General features: G+C 32.3%; 1 protein-coding gene across 5 annotated transcripts; it reads left to right on the forward strand.

The window, feature by feature from the left end:
* The first annotated feature begins 2,041 nt into the window (after positions 1 to 2,041).
* On the forward strand, positions 2,042 to 11,166 carry LOC100262683 (glycosyltransferase BC10). Of its 5 annotated transcripts, none has more exons than XM_010658469.3 (11): positions 2,042 to 2,281; positions 3,370 to 3,888; positions 6,226 to 6,324; positions 7,855 to 7,955; positions 8,057 to 8,128; positions 8,322 to 8,412; positions 8,901 to 8,981; positions 9,992 to 10,051; positions 10,152 to 10,274; positions 10,589 to 10,627; positions 10,720 to 11,166. In XM_010658469.3, the coding sequence occupies exons 2-11, from the start codon at positions 3,535 to 3,537 to the stop codon at positions 10,846 to 10,848; spliced, it is 1,149 nt and encodes a 382-aa protein (XP_010656771.1). In that variant the 5' UTR covers positions 2,042 to 2,281; positions 3,370 to 3,534; the 3' UTR covers positions 10,849 to 11,166. The 5 variants fall into 5 exon arrangements, with proteins under 5 accessions (XP_010656771.1, XP_059596668.1, XP_010656772.1 ...); XM_059740685.1 differs by having other exon boundaries at positions 2,070 to 2,634; XM_010658470.3 differs by having other exon boundaries at positions 2,070 to 2,281; positions 3,366 to 3,888.
* Positions 11,167 to 26,376: the final 15,210 nt, after the last annotated feature.

Below are 26,376 nucleotides of genomic sequence, written 5' to 3' on the forward strand. Positions count from 1 at the left end.
CGTGTTGAATTTTAATTCTATATATTTTTTTTAAAATTAAGAGCCTGTTTTGACATTGACCAAAAACTATTTTTAAAATTTTTTTAATACTGTTTAGTTGTTATTATTTAGAAATAATTTTTAAAAATAAAATAAAATAAAAAATAATTTTTAAAAAACAATGCATCGTTGTCACCCATTTTTAAAAATAAAATAAAAATAAAAATTGGTTTAGCTATGTTTTCTAAAGCTTTTTTTTTTAAAAAAAAAAAACATTAAAAAGAATTTTTTTTAAAATAATTTCAAACTATTCTAAATTTAGGAATATATTTCCTATATTTTTTTTAAAAAAAATAAAATTTTTAATTCTTATTCATTTATTTTATATCTTTAAAAATACTTATACAAAATTTAAAATCTACAATTGTATAGTGTTTTTTAATATATTAATTTTTGAATGAATATTTAAAAGTCATTACATTTTCCAAAAGTTTTTATATTTTAAATAAAAATTACTTATTTTTTGTTTTAAAAATAAAAAATAAATAATATTAAAAATAAGAAATAAACTAAATTAAATATTTTATGATGAAGTTCGACGAATAAAAGGTTTTCAAATCCGATGGCTCATATTAACATAATATTAATTAGGTTTATCATAAATACTATACAACTTTGACTACCTAATCATCTCAGCTTGCTCCTAACACAAAAGGGCATTCATGTCATTTATCTCCACGACTTCTCCACTTTCCTGGAAACGGAAGGTCTTCACCTTCCTTCTCTACAATCAATCATAAGTCCACGCGCCAATCTTGATTATTCTTATCAGGGGTATTTTAGTGAATTCGGTTTTTTACTTCGTCGATTATACGATTAGCGTACCATGTTTTGACACAACCCGAAAAAGTGAAAACTCTTTCCTCACGCGCCTTGTCGGGCCGTGATGACACGCTCCCTATTTTGTAAAATTTGAGATAATAATTTCTTTTTTAAATATTCACTTGTTTTTCAAATAAGTTTTAGAGTTCATTATATAAGGTAAATTTGGTATTTATAAAATTATTATTATTTTTTATTTTTAAAAATAAAAATTAAAAATCACATCCAATCGGATCTAAAATACTTAATTTAGGAATCAAGTTATTCCAAAATAGTTCAAAATTAACAAGAAATTAAGTGGGTGTTCAATAACTTAATTTAAATCATTAATTAAATTAAATATTTTTGGTAAAATAATTTAATGGTATAATTTAAAGTAAAAAAACAACTTTAAATAATAAATAAAAATTATTAACTTATATTTAAATCCACATCTTCATTTTATCTTTTTATCTTTATTTATCCTATTTATCTCTATGATCTCCTTTTTTACTTATTACTCAATTTTCTTTACCTTAATTATAATTTATGAATGTAAATGTATCAATATAAGTTAATTTTATCAAACAAATTAAATAATAAGTTTTAAGTCAACAACTTACGTATAATTTAATTTAAAATCAACTTAAGTTATTAAGCAATAAATATTAAGTTTTACCAAACACCAAAATTCAAAATATAAACTTTGTGGTGAGAATTTATTTATTTTTTAAATCTCTTAATAAAAACATTTCAGCAGCTTTAGCATTCAACTCTTTAATATGGTATGGAAGTAGAAGATGTTTTATTCCCTCAAGTAAATGAGAATGGATTGGCTAATGATTATAATTAAAGAAAATAATTAAATGGAACTCTTTATGTTTAAATTCAACTAGCAAGTGACAAAGGGGAAGTGCAATGAAATGATTTGATACAGCAAAGGCACCAAACATTTCCTGTTATAGATCAATTACTATAAGATAAAATTAATTTTTGTTAACCAATACTTGTTAATGTCACAGGAAGGTTTTGTATTTGTAGTAGGTAGATGATTCCTGCAGGCCAAAGTGGTTGCAGTTGACAAGGAAGCAGAGTAGCAGTACAAATGGACCTGGCAAGATGGGGTTGCTTTACCAAACTGCTTACCCGCCACGCGCTTCCATAAGCGCTTAGGTCTATCGTTTTCAATATTATTCAATTTGCTCTTCGTTTTCTTCTTGGGCAATAAAAAAAAAAGAAATGGAGTTTTAGTGATGTCCGCCTTCTCAAATTTTCTACCTTGAAACTCATAACGCACATACGCGGTGTTGTGTTTGTTCGTTTTAGTGGTGGTGGTGGTGGATGTGGTGATATAGATCTTGAATACTTAGTCAAGGAACTGGGCTCTGTAGATCTTTTGAAATATAGGGATCTCATCTATCTGGGTTCTGTTGGTTTTCAGGTATTGCTGGTTCATTTTTAATCTGGGTTTGTGTTCTTGTTTGGATTGGAGAGTTCTGTGAATTGGGTTTCTGGGTTTTGATTCCTTCTATTGGGTTTACTGGGAAAGCTGGGAAAGTGAAAGGGATCAAAATTTTGAATTTTTTTTTTTTTTTTTTGGGTTTTTGGAAGCAAAAATGAAGTAATTCTATTGGGTTGGTCTGTTAGGTAAAGGTTTTTCTATTATATTTTTTTTCATTTTTTTTAATATACATATATTTGCGATGGAAGGGAAGTGTAAGAGTCAAAATTTTCTTTTCTTTTCTTTTCTCACAATTTCTCAACAACCAAACAGAGGATATGGCAGTTTGAAAGGTGAGAGGAGCTATTGACTAGTGGGCACATTTTGAATGTTTCTATTTGGAAAAGTCTTCGTTTTGGGTAACTTGAACATATGGGAGTGTTAGATTTCGTTGCTATCAACCTTAAAGGATTGGTTTGACTTTTATTATTTGGTTTTGGTTGTTGGGCAGCTTGGGAATCTTGAATTCGTGTATTGGTCTATCATATATTTTTCATGTTTGTGTTCATGTCTTCTTTAATTTGGATGCTGTTGTGCCATGGGATTTCTCGTTCATCCTAGATTTTAATTATTTGCAAAACCTACTCTGAACTGTGCCTAATACAGACATTTTCCATGGTTGAGCTGAGTTTTTTCTTTCTGGAAACCTAAACAGCTTATTGCACGAGAATTGTTATTTTCACTTCCTCTGGTTTCTTAGCAACCAAACATAGGGTAAAGGTTTTCACTGGTTGATTTGTATTCCATTTTGAAGGCCTTTTTTATTGTTATTTTTTATGATGATTGGTTAGAGGTTTGGGGATTGTCTGTGGAGGAGAGAGAATTGGATCCATTGGTTTGGCTCATCAGAGAGGCACTTCCCTGTATTTCTATTAAAGCTTAGCTCTCTCATTGAATTTCAGTCTTTCTCTCCCATTTGATGAGCTCACTTTTCTTGACTTCATATTGCATGGTAAATTATCAAGATTTTATTGTGGTCATAATGTTGGTTTGTCTTGCTGATTGACTTGTGTTTTTTTCCTAGACAGTTTCAGTTTCTGCATACATCCATTGATTGAAGGCTAAGGTGGTTGACTGTTAAAAGACTCATTTTTTTTTTAGTATGGTGGATGACCTTGGGAAGAAATTTGTGATGTTGTAAAGTTGTGATGTGTTTGTTCTAGAGATACACACCTTCAGCGTGGCATCTAGGCATGGGAGATATGCAGATCATGCCTGGGTCTCGCCATCGCCCTCCTATGAAGAGGCCCATGTGGATCATTGTCTTGGTATCATTGGTCAGCATGCTGCTAATTTGTGCTTATGTTTATCCACCACGGAGCCATTCTGCCTGCTACGTATTTTCTTCTAGAGGTTGCAAGGCTTTTACTGATTGGCTTCCACCTATTCCTGCAAGGGAATATACAGATGCAGAGATTGCATCTCGTGTTGTAATTAAAGAAATCTTGAGTATGCCTCCTACTCAATCAAGGAACCCGAAACTTGCTTTCATGTTCTTAACTCGGGGTTCATTACCTTTTGAGATGTTGTGGGATAAGTTCTTCCATGTAAGTTTCATTTCTACTTTGATTAATCATCTTTTTGTTCTGACACTATATCAAATATGCATAACCTAATTTAAACACTAGATTTTTTGTCAACTATTGCTTTTGTGGTCTAAGAAACCTTTCCTGCATAGGGAGAGTGATCCTCTCTAAAATCTCATTACAATTCTGATGGAGGTCCTGCATAGAATTTATCCTATGCATGTGGTTTGTGTGATTTGGACATGTGCATCCAAAATTCAAATTCCATAGTTGCTATTCTAACACTCTTAAACTTGCACTATGTTTTCACATATTTGGAGCCATATTTTTATTGTTGATTGTTGGTAAACAGTTCTAGTTATTAGAATTCCTGTGTGAGGTAGGTTGTATTTATTCCTATTTTAAGGGCTCTGTCAAGATAAATAAAATTTGACTAATCCCATTTAACTGAAAAATTTGATGGACCAGTGCATACAAGGCCCATCTGAGTTAAAAGGAGTGGATTCTGAATTTAGCTGCCATATCCAGTGCAGAGAAAGTATATTTGAGTGAAAATGACTGGATTCTGAGTTTAGGTGCTGTGAAATCTTTTATCAGAAAGTCTTATTTGTTAATAAATACAGCATAATAAACTAAGATATCTAGAGAACAAGGAATATTCTGTTCTAGTTTTCCCCCTTTCTTGCGTTCAAGTTTACCTTTTTGGTGAAAGGATTATTGCTAGTTCATGTTTGTTTATTATGCATTCATCAAAGGCCTTCTATGGTGTTATATTGCTGATTGAATTTTAGGATGCTTTCACAACCCACAATTTGCATCAGGATGATTAGACTTATTCCTGCATCAAAACCCCAGCAATATGAATATATTTGGAGACTGAAAAGTTTGGGCCAATTTAACATGGTTTGGATTCAAAGGTAGGAATTCTTGATCTCAAGGAAACAGAGAATCTTAAGATGTCTGTGATTCGTTTAGCATAGTAAAGAGGAATCTTAACTAGGAACATGGTTAGAAGTCTAGAAAGTTAGAGATTATAGCTATTAGGTTGAAAAATCTGATTTAGCTTTCTGTAAATCTGAATCATGCATGAATATAGTGGCAAGCCAATGAAATACTTCAAAACCTTCACCAGAAGATGCATTGTCTTCCTTAAAGGTACTGATGTATTAGTAAGGGCACTATGATTACAGATTTAGTTGCTGAGCATGATGATGTGGTTAAGAGGAATTGGCCATCACACATTAGATTGGTAGCTAGAGAAACCATGCATAATGTTTGTTTTTCATCCTGAGATTTTTGCCCTTGATGGTGAGGGAACCCTAGCTATCAAATTGAACAATCAAGTTGGAATGAGATCAGCATATTGGTACACCAGCCAAGGAACTCAAGGGATTTTATGTGTTGGAAAATGGCTAACCAGGAAGGCATAACTCTCTCATGAGGAGATGGGCCAGTAAACTGCTAATTTTAATGCACAATGGCCACTTAGGTTTTGATATGCTTATTATGATATCAGAGATAGTTGGCAAGATGATTATATTTTCCATATGTACTGCTATGTAGTCCTAGTAAGTTCATTTAATGAATTGCCGATGGATATGTCTCCTCAAAGAAGTTTTAGTACGTGAGACAAATTGATTCAGTAAGAACCAAGTCATAACATTGTGGCTAGCTGCCTGCTAGAGAAGATGGAAACTACATGTAGCAATCAAGGTCAAGCTTTGGTAATCCATAGGAGCATGACTGTATTCTCAGTTTGGGAGGAAGTTTTTCTGTGGGATGACATAATCTGCTCCTGGAACACCACAAATTGAATATTTCTTTATTTTACATGATTTACTATTTTAGTGCATTTTAAGCATTTACTTTTTGATGGTCGGTAGAAATTGATTTAGATTATGTTTGTCCCTGAATAAAGTTTCAATTGAGGATTTATAGTTTTAAAAATAAAAATCTAGTCAATGAGACAAAGTGTACAAAGCATCTAACAATTTTATTTTGTTACTTTCAGAGGTGTGCTAAATAACTAATCCAACTGCAACCTCATAAAACCCATGCTAAACTATGTGAACCAGTATTATAATGATCAATAGGAAATTCTTAAACTAATTATACATGGTTGAAAAATATGCTAATAAAATGGGCGAATAGGAAGGAAAATATCACTAGAATCACAGATGTGAAACCCTTAATGGGCTACTTATGTTCTGTTCCATTGGTGGTTTAGTTTTTTATTAACCTTGTGAATAGAAACACAGAATATCATTATGCTGAGATCAGTTTCTATTTTGCATGATCTGTTCTATCCGTAGTTTAGTTTTTTACCATTCGAGCTAATGTTTTAATCTACTTTGGCAGGGCCATGAGGGCAGATTTTCAGTGTATGTGCATGCCTCTAAGGAGAGGCCCATACATGTGAGCCGTTATTTTGTCAATCAAGACATCCACAGTGAAAAGGTCCTTGAACATTTTACTTCTTGTTTCATTCAAGGTTCATTTTTCAGTTTAAAATGTGTGTTTAATAAGGTGCTTGAAGTCAAGTTTGCTTAATATGTTTTGTATTCTTACAATTGATCAGGTTATATGCATTAATGATGATCAATTTTTATTTTATTTTATTATTTTTATTTATTTATTTGGGTAATTTAGAAAGGAACCTCTGTCTTGGTTGAGGTTTTCAATTCTTGATTGGAGATAGCCATGGTTTCCCTATGCATCCATCAATGGAATCCACATAATTGGAAAAATAAAAAATATAAAGAATGACAAAGAAATTGAATAATAGAGATCCCCTTAGGCCAATCTGGTATCTCTTTGAACAAGAGCTTAACTCCTTTGTACACATGGTTGATTGGGTGTTCAATTATTTTGCCCAGTCATTGATAATATACTCAGCAGGTGAAAGATGGAATATGGTTATTATACCATGTTTAGATACAAATAAGATCTCATTTCCTTCTATCCTTGAATGGTACAATATATCTATGCTTGTACCTATGTCTGTGTCTGTTGAAGTCTATGGCTCCAAATAATACATTCTTCCTGCTTTCTGCACCTGCTTAACTTCAGCTCCTGTACAAACTTCATTTTTGTGCCTATGGGGATTGTAATTCTGCTTTAATTTATTCATTTTTTGGTGGAATTTGGTTTGGAAAGACATGTTTCCTTTCCAAATTTGAAACAGGGACTATGGGGCCAGAACCTAACTTCCATATTTAAAATTTGATGCTTGTTGTTTAGATTTCTTCTGATACCTTGGATTTTCCTATCTTTTCCTCTTAGGATTTTTCCAAAACTCCTCTATCACTTCCATTTTTGCATCAATACTCTTTTCTTATGATCTTGGTGAACTTTGCATCCTACCATATTTCTTACTGACCTGCTAATTTTCATTTTCTTTGGTTAGTTCTAGCTTCCTTGATATGAGGATAGCTCTGAGTTTTACCAAATTTATATATACCTTTTTAATTGAAAATTTTAATACTTGGCTTCTTGGTAAAGCAGTAATTCTTAATTGAAAATGATGCATGGTGGTCATAGCCAAGTCCACTTCATTTTCTTAGCCAAGGCAAAGTAGTTTCTCATTTTATTTTGTTTCAATTAGTCTAGATATAGTTGATGCCTCTGAACAAGCATATTCCCTTCTACAAACATGACCAAAATGATTGGATGACAAAAAAATATTAGGAAAACCATATTTGTTATTTTTATTCTTTTACTGCTTTGACATGGGAACTATTAGTTCTCCTAATATCATTTGTGTATTGACATGTGTTTAAATTATTGCATGGTCAAAATATTGTGGAAATGATCTTTTTTGTAATTCTTGTTACTATTTTGGTATAAAAACTATTTTTTTCTTTTACTATGTTGCTGTTTATGTTATTATTATTGCTATTATTATCATCGACAACTTGTGATCTAGTCATCAGCTTATTGTATGTATGTTCATTAATGATAATAAGTATGTATGTTAATTAATGTTAGGTAATATGGGGAAAAATTTCAATGGTCGATGCAGAGAAAAGGCTTTTGGCACATGCTCTGAAAGACCCTGATAATCAGCATTTTGTGTTACTTTCTGATAGGTGATTGGACTGTACAGTTACTTTTAGTTGGTTTATGTTTGCTGACTTTTGATCACTTATGCTGCTAATAGTTTCTGATTTATTTTCTTCTTGCATTGCAGTTGTGTACCACTGTATAAATTTGATCATGTGTACAACTATCTCATGTACACAAATATAAGCTACGTTGACAGGTAAACTCAATGTTCTTATTAAAGGATGTATCCCTATTGTTGCTTTTGTTGTTTGGGTCAATAAAAGAATTAACATTAAACAAGTGCACTCCAATGGCCCTTTTGGTTTAATCTTTTTTGTATATTGCAAAATTTATCGGGATGAAATTTCTGTTTTGCATATTACTGATGCACACCCCTTTCTTGTTCCCAGCTTTGAGGATCCTGGTCCACATGGAAATGGCAGATATTCAGAACATATGTTACCGGAAATTGAGATGAGTGACTTTAGAAAGGGCGCACAGGTATAATCTCATGTATTATCAGAGGCCTTGCATTTGTTTGTGAGTCAGTAGAAAACTTGATGTGTTTATGTTCACTTTGATGAAAGTTATTTGGACAATAGAGCTATTTTCTTTGATGATATTCCTTTCCTTCCCGACATTAGGGGAAGGGATTGCATTTTCAACATTGTATAGCTTCTTAATCAATTTGAGACACTTGGCAGGGCCTATGAATGCAAATTAATGTTAGTTTTGACACTGAGCTATTATAACACTGAAGTTGTGAATATCTATTCGGTGTTTTAGCCTTTGAAATTTGGGTTCCTATGTCATTTATTCTTTTTTCAATAGGTCAAAATAGGCGATTCCCTGTTTTGTTCTGCTGCAAGAGTTTCCTTTCCCCCTTATTCTCCTGATAACAAGTTTGAGTGGTTGTGATAATATCAAAATGCAGAATACTCAATTTTTGCCTCACCTGGCATCTTATTTTATTTAATAAATTCATGCAGTGGTTTTCAATGAAGCGGCAGCATGCTTTGATAGTTATGGCTGACAATCTTTACTACTCAAAATTCAAGGATTACTGTAAGGTATCTTAGTTCTGAATTTGTTGATATTGCCTATCTTGTTCGTTGTTTAATATTTTATTGTACTGCAAACTGTGCTTCTAATCTCTTTAGATGTTTTTATAATATTTCCCTTATTGTTACTTCTTGTTGTGACTATAGTTCTGATGATTAGATTCCTGATATAAGTATATTTACATATGTTGGCATCACTTTTATACTGAGGGTAACCAGTAGTGGCATTTGCAAACTTGAAATGATTAGATGCCAATGGGTTTGACCGGAAGGACTAGAGAGTGGAGTAATATTTGTAAAATATCGAGGATACACTGGACTGTTGTATGTATTCGATTTGGAATAATAAATGTGTTAGCTTAGTATACAATGTAGGCTTATATACTAACAACCTAGGTCCTATTTGGATTGACTTTTGAGGAGCTAAAAACTCCTTTTTAAGCTCAATAAGATCTTCTATATCCATTTGGCTAATTTTTTTCAAAGAATTTATGGCTTAAAAAGAGCTTAATATGAAAGCTAGGAAAATATTGCTTTTTGTAGAAAGATCTATTTTGGCTTAAGCACAAAGTTTTTTAATGTTTAATGAAACTTTTATAATACCAATATTGTCCTTTTAAAAAAATTGTGATTTTGGCTTCAACTTCAGCTTCTAGTTAAAGCAAAAAACAGAAAGCTATTCCAAATGAAGTCTTCATATGGTATCAAATGGTCAACTAGAGATCTCAAATTCAAATCTCTCCTGTTAATTCTCATATCTATTTATCTATATCTTGTATCTGCTAATTCATCTCTCTGCATGTGGGTATGGGGCCACACATTTTCTTTTAAGCTTTTAGTAAAGTTGGTAGCTTAACAAGTAGAATAAGATTTGGTTTGAGAATTCTAGATTGTTGTACTATACGGATTATGCAGAGTACATGCTGGACTTGTATATGTTCTGGATTTTGGAAAGTATGGAATTGTAATCCAGTTCAACACCCCCATGAATGATGTGTTGGTTGTTCTCATTACTACAGCCAGGTCTTGAAGGGCGCAATTGCATTGCTGATGAACACTACTTACCGACCTTTTTCCATGTGAGATATATATACCATTTGTTCCTTGGTATTATATCTTTTGGCTCTGCTCTAGTCTCATCATTCCCAACTGAATATGGTTCTTTCATCTATTTGTCAGATAATTGATCCAGGTGGCATTGCAAACTGGTCAGTTACACATGTTGACTGGTCTGAAGCAAAGTGGCATCCAAAATCATACAGGGCTCAGGATGTTAATTTTGAGCTTCTGAAAAATATTACGGTATGCTTGTGTCTTACTATCTTTTTTTTGCTGTCTTGTCAGTGTATGCATTGAATTGCTATAGTGCTATATCATACTTTTGGGTGTGTTGGAAGGGTTAAGCCCATCTTTGTTTCAACCTTTCCAAGTTCATTGGGACACTTATCAGACGATGTTATCCATGATCCCAAAAAGTGGGAAGGGTGTATCAGAGATGCTGTGGCACATATATTGAAGTCCTTTGCATCATAAATCTTTGCATCATAAATTCACAGCTGGTTTTATCTTATGCCATGAAATTTGATTTTGACACATTGATGGCGTTCTTTATGCAGTCCATAGATGTAAGTGTGCACGTTACGAGCGATGAAAGGGTAAGCTTTTTATTGACAGTGCTTGATTTACCATCCAAGTTGAAAAATGTTCAAAAGTACTAAAAAGAAAAAACATTGTTTTGCTCCTGCAGAAGGAACGGCAGGTGAGGCCTTGTCTATGGAATGGAATGCAGCGGCCATGCTACTTGTTTGCAAGGAAGTTCTACCCAGAAGCAGTAGATAACTTGATGTTTCTTTTCTCCAACTACCCGACTATTTGATTCTAATTCTTTGGTCGGATCAACACTTAGGCGTTCGCGTTCGACCCCCTGGCTCCATCTCCATTTCTGGTATAGGTTACACTGTTGTAAAGTGCTGCATTGCTTTCCTTATCCTGGGGAGGAAGGGAACTGGCAAGAGTAGGAGGCTAACAATGTGTTAGTTTAGTGTTGATTCCCTTGGGATGGGATGGGATGGGATGGGGTGGGGTGATTTGTTGTCTATTTTTTTGTCCTCCATTTTGGGCTATTTTGTTGATGTTGATCAACTGCTTCCCGAACATAAAATTTTGGAATTTATTCAAGTTAATTTCATGTTCATCTTTGTAGAAGTTTGAACTGTGTGGTTTTCAAAGTCTTGGTTGATGGTAAGTGTCCAGGGGCAAAGATGTAGAATATAGATCCAAGTCTTGAAAATATCTTCTGAATAAAATTTATGTGACTTGTAAATAAATAAAAAATTAAAATTAAAAAATTGTTTATTTTTAAAATTTATACTAAAACCTAATAGCCATAAGTTTTTTTTTTCTTTTTTTTTTAATTTAAAAACTTTTGGTCTTTTTTATTATGTCTGATTAAGAAACTTTAAATAATTTCTTTTATTATGTCTTTTTTTTTTCTTCCCATCAAACCAAAATGTAAAATGTCAGTGTAAAAGGACAAATCTAACTTTAGGTAAATGATAGACTTTATAGTAGATAGCAAGGGTCTTCTTCTTCTTACATTGACTTGGGTCTTCTTCTTTTAACATTGACTTTTGGGAGATTATAGTAGGTAGCAAGGGTGGAGCCACCATTGGGGTGGGGGTGACACATGCCCCCTCAAATTTAAAAATGAAAATTTCCCTAATATTTAAGAATTTAAAAAGATAAAAAAATAAAAATAAAAATGCAAGTTTTCCCCCATAAGAAAATAATTTTATGTGAGAAAAAAAGAAGAAAGATTAGATAGAATAAAAAGAAAAGTAAAAGTATGGATATTAAATAGATTTTATAAAATGTTTATTTTTAATTTATTTAAATTTTATAAAACTAATTATTTTTAAATCCTAATATACATCATAAAATAAATTCTAATAAAATAATATCCTTTTATAATTTTTTATTAAATATTATTTTGTTTTCAATTTGTTTTTTACATTTTTTTTTTCAAATGTTTAGAGTTTTTAGGTTTAATAATTTAGTTACTATAATGAAATATGGGAATTTATTATATTTTGAGAACTTGTGGATGATCATCTATAATAATGTAATTTTTTTTCTAACTCCTATGAGCATTCTAATTTATTCTCTTCTTGTTTCTTTTTTTTAATCATTTATTTTAGAATATGTTATCAATATAAAGCCTCAATCAATAGTTTGAAATAATATTATGTTAGGACATTGAGTCTTGTTTATATATTGATAATTTTGTTCTTTTTTATATTTGACCATATAAGTCTTTTTCAATAGCGGCCTGTTTTCCATTGAAGATTAATGATTATTGTTCATTCAACCGATAAGTCACAGGTACATTTAAAAAGGATTGACTTGTGGCAAACTAGGTTATTTTGAGGCATTAGGAGGATCGATTTTTTTGTTTTGAACTTAAAATGATTTAAAATCATATTTTTAAATTGAATAGGACCACTCCAGCAACTTGGAGTGCTCAAGTGGCCTCATTGCTCAAGCACCCGAGGCACTCAAGCGGTCCGTGAGTTGGCCTATGCAATCATGCAATTTATGCCGAGTTTTTCATGCAATTTCAATTGAGAAACCTTCCAAAACCGAGACTCTTCAAGTTTTTGCCTATGAATACCTCTTTATTAACCCCTAGAGAATCACATTGAGATTGTTGAGAGACCTTATTTTCTTTAGAAAGGGTTTCCTAAAGAAAAAGCTTAAAGTGTCACACCATTCCCGATCTCTCATTCAATGATTATTCTTTGAATCTTGGGTTGAAGACCATCATCCCTTTAGAGCGGTTGAAGGATTTACTAGGGAGCAACATAAGGTTGTTGCATCATGAATGTGAATTAAGTTGTAGGTATTGGAGAGTAAATCTTTAGGGAAAAAACGATTAGGTAAATCTGTGTAACTTGATTTCAAATAGTGGATTTAGATTGGTAGTCTTAGACCTTATGGTTTTTTTATCTCCACAGTTAGTATGAGGGTTTTCCAAGTAAAAAAAATCAAGTGTCTCATTGTCTATATTTCTTTATATTTGATATTCTGTTTGAATTGTCTATTATTGGTTGAATTGATTATCCCTAATATCTAGTAGGGTATCCCTAAAAAGTAAAAATCATTTTTTTTTGTATATATTTAAAGATTTTAGGTATAACCCATTTAGTTATTTGAATACTCTTGATATCTCTTAGCTTTAAAAGAATTGGGTATAACATATAAATATATATTGAAACTTTTAAAATCACTCATGCATTCACCTCCCCCTCCCCCTCCTCCTTCGGGTGTTCCTTATTAGACTTTCAATGGTTTTTCAATTGGTATCAGAGCGGGATAAATAATCAATTCTTTATCCTATTGATTAAAAATTCAATTTTTATTGATCATATTGTTTAAAAATCAAATTTTAATTAATCACATAGGATAAAAATAAATTTTTTATTGATCTTGTAAGTCCGATACGGATCAGTCAAATAATGGTGCTCCTTGGATTAGTCCACCCTACTTTGATGGAAATTACTACTACCATTGGAAAGCACAAAATGATGTTTTTCCTTAAAATGAAAGGCAAAAAGGTATGGAATTTAGTTGAATACGGATAGGGACCCCTATTGATCCTTGATGCTCAAGGAAGATCAACAGGAGAGCTTAAATCTAAAAACGAATGTGACAAAATCAACAATGAAGGTAGTAAAGCCAATGTTAGGCTTTTATTCAGTATTTTTAACGGAGTTTGTCCAAATAAGCTTTGTATGATAGCAAATTGTAAATGTGCAAAGGAAGCATGAGATATTCTTCAAGTCACTCATGAAAGTACATTTGTTGTACAAATCTTTAAGTTAAAAATTCTTGCTACTAAGTTTGAGAATATTAAGATGCATGAAAATAAAACTTTTTCTTCTTTTTATTTTGAACTAAGTGATATTGTTAATTATTTGTTTAACCTTGGAAAGCCTATTCCTGATTCTAAGGTAGTTATAAAAATATTGAGATATATCCCAAAGAGATTTAAACCTAAAGTTACTACCATAGAGGAGAGGAAGGACATCGATTTCATGAGAGTTGATGAACTTGTAGTCTTCATACAGACTTATGAGATGATCCTACCTAGTTCTCAAAAGCCTAAAGACTTTGCCTTTAAGGCTTATGAGAATGAGGAGAGAGATATTGAAATGTCATATGATATAACTAAGGATGAATTGACAGATATGGTTAAAAGAATAAATAAATAAAAAGGTCATGAAATTTAACAGAAGGTTTTACAACAACCAAGAATCTAAAAAATGAAAGAGACCTAATGAACAAACAATTAAAATGTCTTCTAATGACAAAGGAAAAGGTTCCTTTAAAGGTAAGAAAATTGAATGCTTTAACTGTGGGGTTCTGGGACATTATGCTAATGGTTGTCCTAGTCCCAAAGATATAAAAAAGTTTAAGTAGGCAACATGGAGTGATACAAACTCTAAAGAGAGTGCTTCCACAATTTCTGAAGATGCAAGATACAATCCAAATGACTTATTGCATCTATGGAATCTATGCATGATAGTGATTGTGACAATGATAGTGATGATGAGTTTATTGATGAACAAATAGCTAAATTCTTAAGTAATCTTGTTGTTGAGCATGAAAAATTGATTTAGAGTTATTTGAAAGATTATGATATTCTTGACGCTTATAAAAACAAGATTGATATGCTTAATGTAGAAAAGACTAATTTGCTAGAGAAAATTAGATTTCTTAAGTTTGAACATCATTCTCTCCTTGAGAAGAATAATGCTCTAACTTAAGAGATCAAGAGTAATAAGTCTTCTTCATATATATATGTGAAAGAAAATTTTCACCCTAGAATTAAAGTGACATAGAAATTAATTTATTTGAGAAATCTCAAATTCATTCAAATTAATTTTGAACATTCTCAACTTCCATAAGTCAATCCTTGACTCAGAATACTACAAAATCTATAACAACTCTTTCTTTAGTTTTTTTTTTGGTAGAGTTGCTATGTAAAAAGCTTTAATATTTTGGATAATACAAAATAATAGTCATAGGTATGAAATGCCTATGGTATTTCCCATCATGCAATCCATGTAGTGAGGATCGATTGATAACTCCCAACCATAAGACATAGATCATTAAGTTTTAAGGAGTATTTCTATAGCCACTAACTCCTTGGATATCACCTACAACCACTCTCACACTTCGCCCTTCTATTCATGTAATGAACATTAAAGGTTATGACTTCCAACCAAAATGGCTTAGGACATTAGGCTTCAAAGATAAAAAACCACATAACCTATAAACCTTACTTAGGTTTCAAGGTTATTATAACTTCACCCTTTTTATTTTCACATAATTTTTCTTCTTCTCATTTCTATTATTCTTCATCTCTCTCTCTCTCTCTCTCTCTCTGTTTCTCCATGGGAACATTTGGCTATTTTTACTTAGATGTATCCCAACTCCACTCAAGAAATTTTCATGTTACCAAAAATAACAAGATCCAAGCTAGAGTTGACTTAGTTTCTCATCATATACATGAGGCTTAGTGTGCATAATGTATGTTAAAGATTTAAATATAAATAATCCACATGTTTGCAATGATGTCAAAGTCATATCAATCTTAACAAGAAAGAATTATCTTCTAATATCAAATAAATTGTTTAATATTTCCAACATAATCAACTTCAAGCTAGGATAGTTCAACTATAAATCACAAATATTACCATTTGTCTATATTTTCTTAAATTAGTCACAATTATAAAATTGATGTTGTAATAAAATAGTCAAGAAAAATAAACAAACAAAAACAACACAAATAAAATGCTAAAAATCTTATTCCTCTTCCAACATTAAGCATAAGCTTCCTTTAACTTTTCTAATACATTGTCCTTGATGTGCAATGAAGGTATGTAAAAAAAAAAAGGTAAGAAAAGGTCTTCTTTTCCATGACTTTCAACTTCTTTAGCTAAGGTAAAAAAAATAGCAAACATAAGAATCATATTAAGAAAAACAATAATAGAACGAAATAAAAAAATAATAATCTATAAAATCAATGACAAAGAAAATGTAACTAAAAAAAACAATTCAAAATAAAATATGCCAAAAAAGGAGTATAATAATTTGGTAGACTATAACTCTCATCTATAACTAGCAAGAATAGTAGTATGATTTACTAATGTCATAGAAGACTACAGACTCAAGAATGAAGCTATAAATTAAAATGAGAATAAATAGTAGCTAAAATTGCCTCTTATAGCTAAACATTGCACTTGTAGCCTCTCTTATCTTAGTTAGAACTCGATTTTTCAATCATATGTTTATACTAAGATTAAAAACACCAGCATGCTTTCCACTCTTTTGTATACACATGGTTCATTCTTGTTTTGATCAAAGCTAAAAAATTGTCTAATCAAAACACTTGTTCTATGACATGTATGTTTAATCTATAGATGAGTTTATGCCACTCACATACCAGATGCTCTAGGCCTTTAGCTTTCAACCCCTCTAGATGTGTTATATAAATGCCTTCATCAAGATAGTCATTGATTAAAATTGTCTTAACATTCATTTTCCAAATTTTGTAGTAAAAATAAATTGTAATGGATAATAGAATTCTAATGGATTTAAGCATAACTATCAAGAAAGATGTCTCAATGTAGTTAAAACTAGGGTTTTTACTCTTAACTTTTTTGCAATAGGCTTACCCTTGAAGGTTCCCACTTACCCATATGCTCACCTCTTCCTCTTTTAGACCCACTTACACTTTATGGGTTTTATCCCTTCAAGTGCTTCTATAAGCACCTAGACTTGACCAGAATACATAAATTATATCTTGGCTTTCATAGTCTAGTTCCTACCATATCAATATCACCCATTATTTCATAATATATGGTTTTTTTTTCCTCATATTCTTCATGGACTATGTAGAAAGACTCTCTTAAGTACATGAATCTCTCATGTTTCCTAACAACTGGCCTACTACAATAAGGCTTGATTTACTATAATCACTAGGTATAATTGGTAGCAACACAATTAGATTTTGTGTCTGATGGTTTGTTATAGCCTATCATATAGTCCTCTTCCAAAAATCTAGCATTTGTACTCACAAATATTTTCTTACCTTGACTATAGAAGTAGATACCTCTTGTTGTTGATTCCAACTTGTCAACTTGCCACTTCAGCACATGTATTTGATACTCCCAAATGCATCCATGTTGTAAAATAGGTTGAAACCTATTCATATTTTCATAGGAGTCAAGGTGTTTAACTTAGAAGATACTATGTTTAGTAGGTAGACCACTATCTCTAAGGCATAACCCTAAAAAGAGGTTAGAAGAGTTGAGATGCTCATCATAGGCCTCAAGTCCATCAAAGTTTTATCTTTTTATTCAACCAATCTATTTTGTTGTGGAGTCCTAAGGGCACGGAACTAGGACATGATCTTATGCTCCTTGAGAAAAGAATTAATTGAATTCCTTGACATTCACTCACCACCTTAATAAAATCAAAATGTCTTAACATGTTTACCTAATTCCTTCTTGATTTTGTCTTATATTCTTAAATTTATCAAAGGCATAAGATTTCCTATGCATAAGGTATATATACCCATACCTAAAGTAATCATCAATAAAAGTGATAAAACATTCATACCCTTCATGTGCATGAATATTGAAAAGTCCACACACATCAATATTCACTAACTCCAAAGTAGATACGGCTCCATACCCTTTGGGTCTTGGTCATTTTACCTTTTATACAAGATTTATAGAATGGCAACTATTCTGGAACAAAAGTTTCCAATGGACTAGACTTCACTAGTCTTTGGACTCTATCTAAAATAATGACATAATCTTAAGTAACACAAATGTGTTTGATTAGTATGAGGTGCTTTCTATTTAAGTGCTAAGATATTCTTCTCAACATCATTAGATTCATAAATCTTTGCAATAATACAATAAAAACTGTTAGTCAATATACCCATACAAATAAACAACTTATTCTTTTGAATAATATGTTCATTAAATAAAATTGAATATCCATGTCTATTCAAACTTAAGATAGAAATTAAATTATTTTTAGAGTCACGTGTATAGAGATAACACTTGATTATTAGAAGTTTACTCTCCTAGTTTTAGCATAAGAAATCTCATAACCTACATTGCTATCCGACCCCAAGATGCCATGGTTAGTTACATCATACAACTTTTTAGTTTTCCTGGAACCCTTGCAAAGATTAAGGATATGGTAAGTGGCCCTAGAATTTACCTATCATGATATAATAAAATCCATTACTAAACATGATTCAATGACAAGTGACTAAGAGTCCGTTTAGTAGTGACTCTAGGAAGCGCTTTTAACTTTTCTAACACTATAAAAATTTTATATTTCAAGTATTAAAAAGGCTAAAAATGTTTCCTAGAATTACTGTCAAACACACTCTAAGTATTGTCTTCCTTTGATTTTAGATACTTTGAGAATTACTTTTTCCAGTCACCCTTCTTGCACAAAATAAGCACTTACCCTTGAGCATCTTCCCATTTTGTCTTGTCTCTTTTCTTTCCTTGATTTTGATGTTTAGTAAACTTCCATTTGTCATTCCTCTTGCTCTTGAAATACTTAGAGGAACTTTTTGTGACCCAAAATAGGCATAAAAGTTATGCAAATAATAAAAGGAGGGCATTGGAGTTTCAATTTAGGGATCATGTCTTTTTAGGGGTAACACTAAGAAGACATGTGATTAGATTTGGAAAGAAATGAGAGTTAGACCCTCAATATATTAACCTTCTTGAGATTTTGCAAAGAGTGGGTGAAGTGGCATATAAGTTAACACTACCACCTCAACCATAAAAACATTCATGATGATTTACATATATCAACACTTCGGAGGTATGAGCCACATCATTCGCATGTAAAAGACCAGGAGGAAGTTCAATTAAAAGAAAAAAAAATTCTCTCACAAATAAAATCTACTTAAGAGTTGTTGACAAGAATGAATAAGTTCTAAGGAACAAAACCATTCCCTTGGTTAAGATTTTATGGCAGCATCACGAGGTTGAGGAGGCTACTTAGGAATTAGATACCCTGTTATTTGTTTCCTTCGGTAATTTTGTTTGATTAAATTTCTTTCAAGGATGGTAGAATTTAATGACCCTAGTTTTTAAAAATTAGTAATGACTTTGTTGAATCCTTATAAAGCAGATAGAAAAGATCATGTTTTTCTAAGTGAAATCAGTTAAGGATTTAGTAACTAGGCTAGTGAGAATTTCAGTTTTTAGTTAGCTTCCTTAGCTATTAGTACATTATGGTAAAAATTATCATATTTTCTGACTAAGCAGTCTTCTTTAGCTGCATCAACAAAAATCGTGTAACCAAGAATGACAAGTAGCTACTAACCACACATTATAGCCATGGGCCACTTCTACTCATTTTAATCGGCTTCAAAAGGGCTTAAACAGGTGGTTTACAAAGGCTACTATACCAAAATTTAGGGATTAGAACCATGAGACACCTAGCAGTTACACTCAAGTTAACCAGCAGCTTGTTTCAATTGTGTCATTTACCTTGCAGACTTTATCTACTTCACAAAAAATCATAAAACGCTAATAAATCTTCTCATATTTTTGCTTTGTTTTCTCCTTAGACTACAACTTGAAACCAACAAGATAGAAGGGTTAGTTTCCGAATTTTGGTGATCTTCACCATAGGTAAGGAAAATTCAACTATGGAACTTAGGCTTCGTAACAATTTTTGACAAAATTCATAATTATAGAGTTTTAATTTTCTTTTGGTTTTTTTATGAAACAAGAAGATGGTTCTTACATGAACCTTTATGATTATTTCTAGTGTTGTTGATGAGCATATATGATGGTAAAAGTGGCTGAGCTAAAAAACCAAGTTTGTTGATTGTTGATGAGATTCTTATGCATATGAATAAAGGTGTATTGTATTTGATTGCTCATGTAGTAATACTCTAAAGTGTTTATATAGCTTCTAATCCATGTAGCATTTAGAGTGTGTTTGATATTAATTTTACAAAAGTGTTTTTACATTTTCTAATACTTTGAAATTTTTTATTTTTCAAGTAATAAAAATGTTAGAAACACTTTCTAGAATCACTATTTAACATACTCTTAAATTATTGAAGGATGAGATATCATGTTTGTGAATAAAATTTGATGGCAACTTGAGCAAATTGCAAATGGTACGGCTTTGAGGCACCAGAAGGTTGGAGAGAGGGACCATGAAAGATGACTTTGTGTAATTAATGGTGGAGAACAAATCATGGGTAAAAACCCTTAAAATATCAAAGAAAGTAAAGTGCCCTAAAACATACTCCAAAAAGATTCTAATTGGAATGTAATAAAGGGCACAATGGATATGTCCTTAAATCGCATTCCTTACAGAAACAATAGATAGATGTTAATAGTTATAGTGAAGTTACTATGGGTAATATGGTAAGATTGGTGGTGATTGAACTCCATTTATGTTGTTTAGAGTACTATTGAATAGCATAATATAAATTTTGTTATTTATAAATTTTTTAAAAATTTTAATCACAATACTATTAACAAATGAATTAATAATTATTTAATAAATTTTAAATTGTTAAAAAAATTTCAAATAATGCTCAACATGAGAGATATTTTATATTTTTTAATGAATAATATTGAAAAATTATACTTATATAACATAAATTTTATTTTAAAAAATATCAAACATTGAAAAATAATATGTTTTTCATTATTTTTTATTTTACAAATTAAATATAAGTATGACATAATATATTTCACTGGATATATATCATGTTAGTAGATATAATATATATTATATGTAATTAGGATATCCAAGTGTTAGCCCAAGGGTTCTCCTAATCAGGTTTTGATGATAACAAACCATGGTTAAGTGACTAATTGTTTTAAATTGTTAAGAATCTCAGGCATAATCTCAAAAATTCATCAAGGACCAAACGAATACAGGATCGAGATCATTTGGAAGACTTGTGATAATAGGAAATGAATGTAAGATGATAGCATGAGTAGTGCACTTAGGATGTTCATACCTTTTCATGCATCTTAGAAAACTCGGTTTATTCTTTAAAACTTGATTTTCTTTAAAACCCGAGTTTGATCAAATATACCTTAGGCAAATTGATTCAAAATTGGCATATTAACTCACCTAAAGACCTTGCCTAAGTATTGGAAAAGAAAGAAATAAAAAAAGATAGGTTTTCGGGGCCAAAAAGGCTCAACTGGTCGAGGCTAAGGCCAACCGGTCAACCGGTTGAGGAACCGGTCTACCGGTTGAGGAACCGGTCTACCGGTTGAGGAACCGGTCTACCGGTTGAGGAACCGGTCTACCGGTTGAGGAACCGGTCTACCGGCTGAGGTCGTCCGGTTGAGAAAGGTTAAAAACCTTATCTCTCTCCCAGTAGCCTTCTCTTCCCAGTCGAGGTGATTCCTTTACCGGTCGAGATCCGATCGAGGACCGGTCGAGGCAACGGTAACCTGTCATGCATTAAATGTTCCAATGGCTAGTGAACCGATCGACCCTTTGCTCGTTCTGTCAAGGTTACTTTCTGCTGTTTTTGTCTCCCGAGCTTAGAAACCTATAAATAGAGAGTTCCACTTCATTTATGATTAAGAGAACCTTTACAATCAATTGTCTACCTACCTATTCTTGATAAAAAAAACTCTCATTTCTTTCTTAGTGCATGAAACCATCACTTGCATATTCTTAGTGCACTCTTGTAAATCATCCTAGCTTTCTCTTGTACTTGAGCCATCCTTAAGCTAGGTTGAGAGTTTCATCTTTGTGTAAACTGAGTGTGAAATCCTTCAAGTGGTTCAAATCTTGAAGAGATTGTGTAAGAGCCCATTGGAGCCGAAATCCAAGTGTAAGAAGATTGAAAGCTTGATTGAAGCTTCAAGTTAGTGAAACCCTCACTCGGTTAAGAGATTAAGGAGAGTGGACGTAGGCAAGGGAGTGCCGAACCACTAACCCGAGTTTGAATTCTCTAACTTTATCTCTTTCCTTTATTTATTTCGTCCATATATTATTGTGTGGAAAAAGATTTTGAAAAACCCAATTCACCCCCCCCCCTCTTTTTGGGTATTTTCCTTAATTATTCATAGCCTTTGTTTTATCAATTGGTATCAGAGCTAGACCTCTTGCTTAAGACTTAATTGTCTAAGAGGAAAATGGTTGTTCCATCAAGCTCATCTCAAACTGAAAATTGTTCAAAACATAGAGCTCCATTCTTTACGGGAACCGACTATCCCTATTGGAAAGCTAGAATGACTTGGTACTTACAATCAACTGATTTAGATGTATGGGATGTCATTGAAGACGACCCAACTTTTCCCACTAAATTAGTTGATGGAGTTTTGGTTCCAAAACCCAAGCAAGAATGGAATGAGCTTGATAGAAGAAATTTTCAATTAAATGCTAAAGTCGTTTTTACTTTGCAATGTGCTATGGATAGGAATGAATATAATAGAATATGCCAATGTAAATCTGCTAAGGAAATTTGGAGATTGCTTGAAATAACTCATGAAAGAACTAATCAAGTGAAAGAGTCAAAAATTAATATACTTGTCCATAACTATGAATTGTTTTCAATGAAAGAAACTGAATCTATTGTTGAGATGATCACTAGGTTCACTGAAATTGTCAATGGCCTTGAAGCATTGGGAAGGGTCATAAATGAATCCGAAAAGGTGATGAAGATATTGAGGTCTCTCCCCTCAAAGTGGCATACAAAGGTCACTGCTATTCAAGAAGCTAAAGATTTGACCAAGCTACCTATGGAAGAACTCTTAGGGTCATTAATGACTTATGAAATCAGTTTGACAAAGCAACTACAAGAGAGTGAAGACAAAAAGAAGAAAAGCATAGCTCTCAAAGCTACAACCAAGGATGAAAAAGATGTTGAAGAAGAAAAACAAAGTGAAGAAGATGATGATTTAGCTCTCATCACAAGAAAACTCAACAAGTACATGAGAGGTGAAAGGTTTAGAGGGAAAAAGTTTACCTCTAGAATAAATCCCTCAAGAAGGGAATCCTCATCACATGGTGACAAGGAAAAATGGGAAGAGAAAGGAGATTTGATATGCTTCAAATGCAAAAAGCCGGGACACATTAAGTATGATTGTCCTCTCTACAAAATTGAAGCCAAGAGAAGAATGAAGAAGGCAATGATGGCCACTTGGAGTGAGAGTGAAGAATCTTCCGAGGAAGAAAAGGAGAAAGAAGTGGCAAACATGTGCTTCATGGCAATAGATGATCTTGATGAGGTAAACTCTAACTCTAGTGATGAAGATACGCATGTTATTTTTGAAGAACTATATGAGTATTTTGAAAAACTTAGTTTGAAAAATAATTCTCTTAAAAAGAGAATTCAAGAACTTGAAAAAGAACTTGAGGAAGTGAAAGAAAAGTTTTCAATTGATGAAATCTCTAAAACTCATCTTGAAAAAAAGAATGAGATTTTAAGAAATGAAAATGAAATTTTGAAAAAGAAAAATGAATGGTTGGCCTCCTCTTTTTCAATTTTCTTTTGTGGACAAAAGTCCTTTGAAATGATCTTAGCAAGCCAAAAATGTGTTTTTGACAAACAAGGACTAGGATTCAAATCTTCAAAGAACCAAAAGTATTTTAAAAACTATTTTGTAAAAAAATCCTCAAGTGAATGTCCTTCCACTATTTGTAACTTTTGTGGAAGAGGAGAACACATTAGTAGTACATGTCCCTTAAGAAATAGTGCTCAAAAGAATTCAAATGCTAAGGTTAAAAAGTTTTGGATTGAAAAATCCAAAGTCACTAACCCTCAAGGACCCAAAAAGACATGGGTACCTAAACCAACTTGAATTCTATTCTGTAGGGCTCAAAGGAGGATAAGTGGTTCTTGGATAGTGGGTGCTCAAGACACATGACCGGGGATGAATCCAAGTTTGCCTTCCTTACAAAGAGAAAATGAGGATATGTCACCTTTGGAGACAATGCAAAAGGAAGAATCATTGGTCAAGGTAACATAGGTAATGGTACATCCTCCCTTCTTGAAAGTGTTTTATTAGTAGATGGTTTAAAACACAATCTTTTGAGCATTAGTCAACTTTTTGACAAAGGTTTTAAAGTAATTTTTGAAGCATCTCATTGTATCATCAAGGATATTCAAAATGACAAAACCATCTTCATGGGCCATAGATGTGAAAATGTATATGCTATAAATATTTCAAAATATGATGGTCATGATAGATGTTTTTCAAGCATGCATGATCAAAGTTGGTTGTGGCATAGGAGGTTGGGACATGCTAACATGGACCTCATTTCCCAACTCAACAAAGATGAACTCGTTAAAGGCCTTCCCAAAATTAATTTTCAAAAAGACAAAGTTTGTGAAGCTTGTCAAATGGGAAAGCAAATCAAAAACTCTTTTAAAAATAAAAATTTCATTTCAACATCTAGACCTCTTGAATTGCTACACATGGATTTATTTGGTCCTTCTAAGACACCTAGTCTAGGAGGAAAATCTTATGCTTATGTCATTGTGAATGATTTCTCTAGATACACATGGGTCTTGTTTTTAAGTCAAAAGAGTGAAGCTTTTTATGAGTTTTCAAAATTTTGTAACAAGGTTCAAAATGAAAAAGGCTTTACAATCACTTGCATTAGAAGTGATCATGGGAGAGAATTTGAGAATTTTGACTTTGAGGAATATTGCAATAAGCATGGTATCAATCACAATTTTTTGGCTCCTAGAACTCCTCAACAAAATGGGGTAGTTGAAAGGAAAAATAGAACTCTTCAAGAAATGGCTAGAACCATGCTAAATGAAAACAATTTGCCAAAGTATTTTTGGGCCGAAGCGGTAAACACTTCTTGCTATGTTTTAAATAGAATATTGTTGAGGCTCATTCTTAAGAAAACTCCCTATGAGCTTTGGAAAAACAAGAAACCCAACATTAGCTATTTTAAAGTCTTTGGGTGCAAATGTTTTATATTAAACACCAAAGATAATCTTGGAAAATTTGATGCAAAATCCGATGTTGGAATTTTTCTTGGCTACTCAACTTCAAGTAAAGCTTTTAGAGTTTTCAACAAAAGAACCATGGTTGTAGAAGAGTCCATCCATGTCATTTTTTATGAATCTAACAATTCTCTTCAAGAAAGAGAAATTTTTGATGATGATTTAGGATTGGAGACCTCCATGGGAAAATTGCAAATTGAAGACAAAAGACAACAAGAAGAAAATGGAGAGGATCCCAAGAAAGAAGAATCACCTTTGGCACTACCTCCTCCTCAACAAGTGCAAGGTGAATCAAGCCAAGACCTTCCAAAAGATTGGAAGTTTATTATCAACCATCCACAAGATCAAATCATTGGTAATCCATCAAGTGGGGTAAGAACTAGATCATCCCTTAGAAATATTTGTAATAATCTTGCATTCATCTCTCAAATTGAACCTAAAAACATAAAAAATGTTATAGTTGATGAAAATTGGATGATTGCTATGCAAGAAGAATTAAATCAATTTGAAAGAAGTGAAGTATGGGAACTAGTACCAAGACCTTCAAATCAAAGTGTTATTGGAACCAAACGGGTCTTTAGAAACAAAATGGATGAAAATGGCATCATAGTAAGAAATAAGGCAAGATTGGTAGCCCAAGGGTATAATCAAGAAGAAGGAATAGACTATGAAGAGACTTTTGCCCCCATAGCTAGATTGGAAGCAATTAGAATGTTGCTTGCTTTTGCATGCTTCAAAGACTTTATTCTATATCAAATGGATGTGAAAAGTGTTTTTCTAAATGGCTTCATAAATGAGGAAGTATATGTTGAACAACCACCCAGTTTTCAAAGCTTTAACTTTCCAAACCATGTTTTTAAACTTAAAAAGGCACTTTATGGTTTGAAACAAGCACCTAGAGCTTGGTATGAAAGACTAAGTAAATTTTTTTTGAAAAAGGGTTTTAAAATGGGAAAAATTGACACAACTCTTTTCATAAAAACCAAAGAAAAGGATATGCTCCTAATTCAAATATATGTTGATGATATTATTTTTGGAACTACTAATGACTCTCTTTGTGAAGATTTCTCTAAGTGTATGCATAGTGAGTTTGAAATGAGCATGATGGGAGAACTCAATTTCTTCCTTGGACTTCAAATCAAGCAACTAAAGGAAAGAACCTTCATCAATCAAGCAAAGTATATAAAGGATCTTCTCAAGAGGTTTAACATGGAAGAAGCCAAGGTGATGAAAACTCCACTGAGCTCATCCATCAAGCTTGACATGGATGAAAAAGGTAAATCTATTGACTCAACTATGTATAGAGGCATGATAGGATCCTTGCTTTATTTGACCGCTAGTAGA

This window comes from Vitis vinifera, chromosome 11 (assembly GCF_030704535.1).
Source record: "Vitis vinifera cultivar Pinot Noir 40024 chromosome 11, ASM3070453v1".
Lineage (NCBI taxonomy): Eukaryota > Viridiplantae > Streptophyta > Magnoliopsida > Vitales > Vitaceae > Vitis > Vitis vinifera.

Coding starts and splice junctions, on each gene's coding strand:
- LOC100262683 (XM_010658469.3), top strand. CDS start 3,535: ATGGGAGATATGCAGATCATGCCTGGGTCTCGCCATCGCCCTCCTATG. Junction 8,982..9,991: donor AATTCAAGGATTACTGTAAG/GTATCTTAGTTC, acceptor TCATTACTACAG/CCAGGTCTTGAAGGGCGCAA. Junction 10,052..10,151: donor ACTTACCGACCTTTTTCCAT/GTGAGATATATA, acceptor TCTATTTGTCAG/ATAATTGATCCAGGTGGCAT.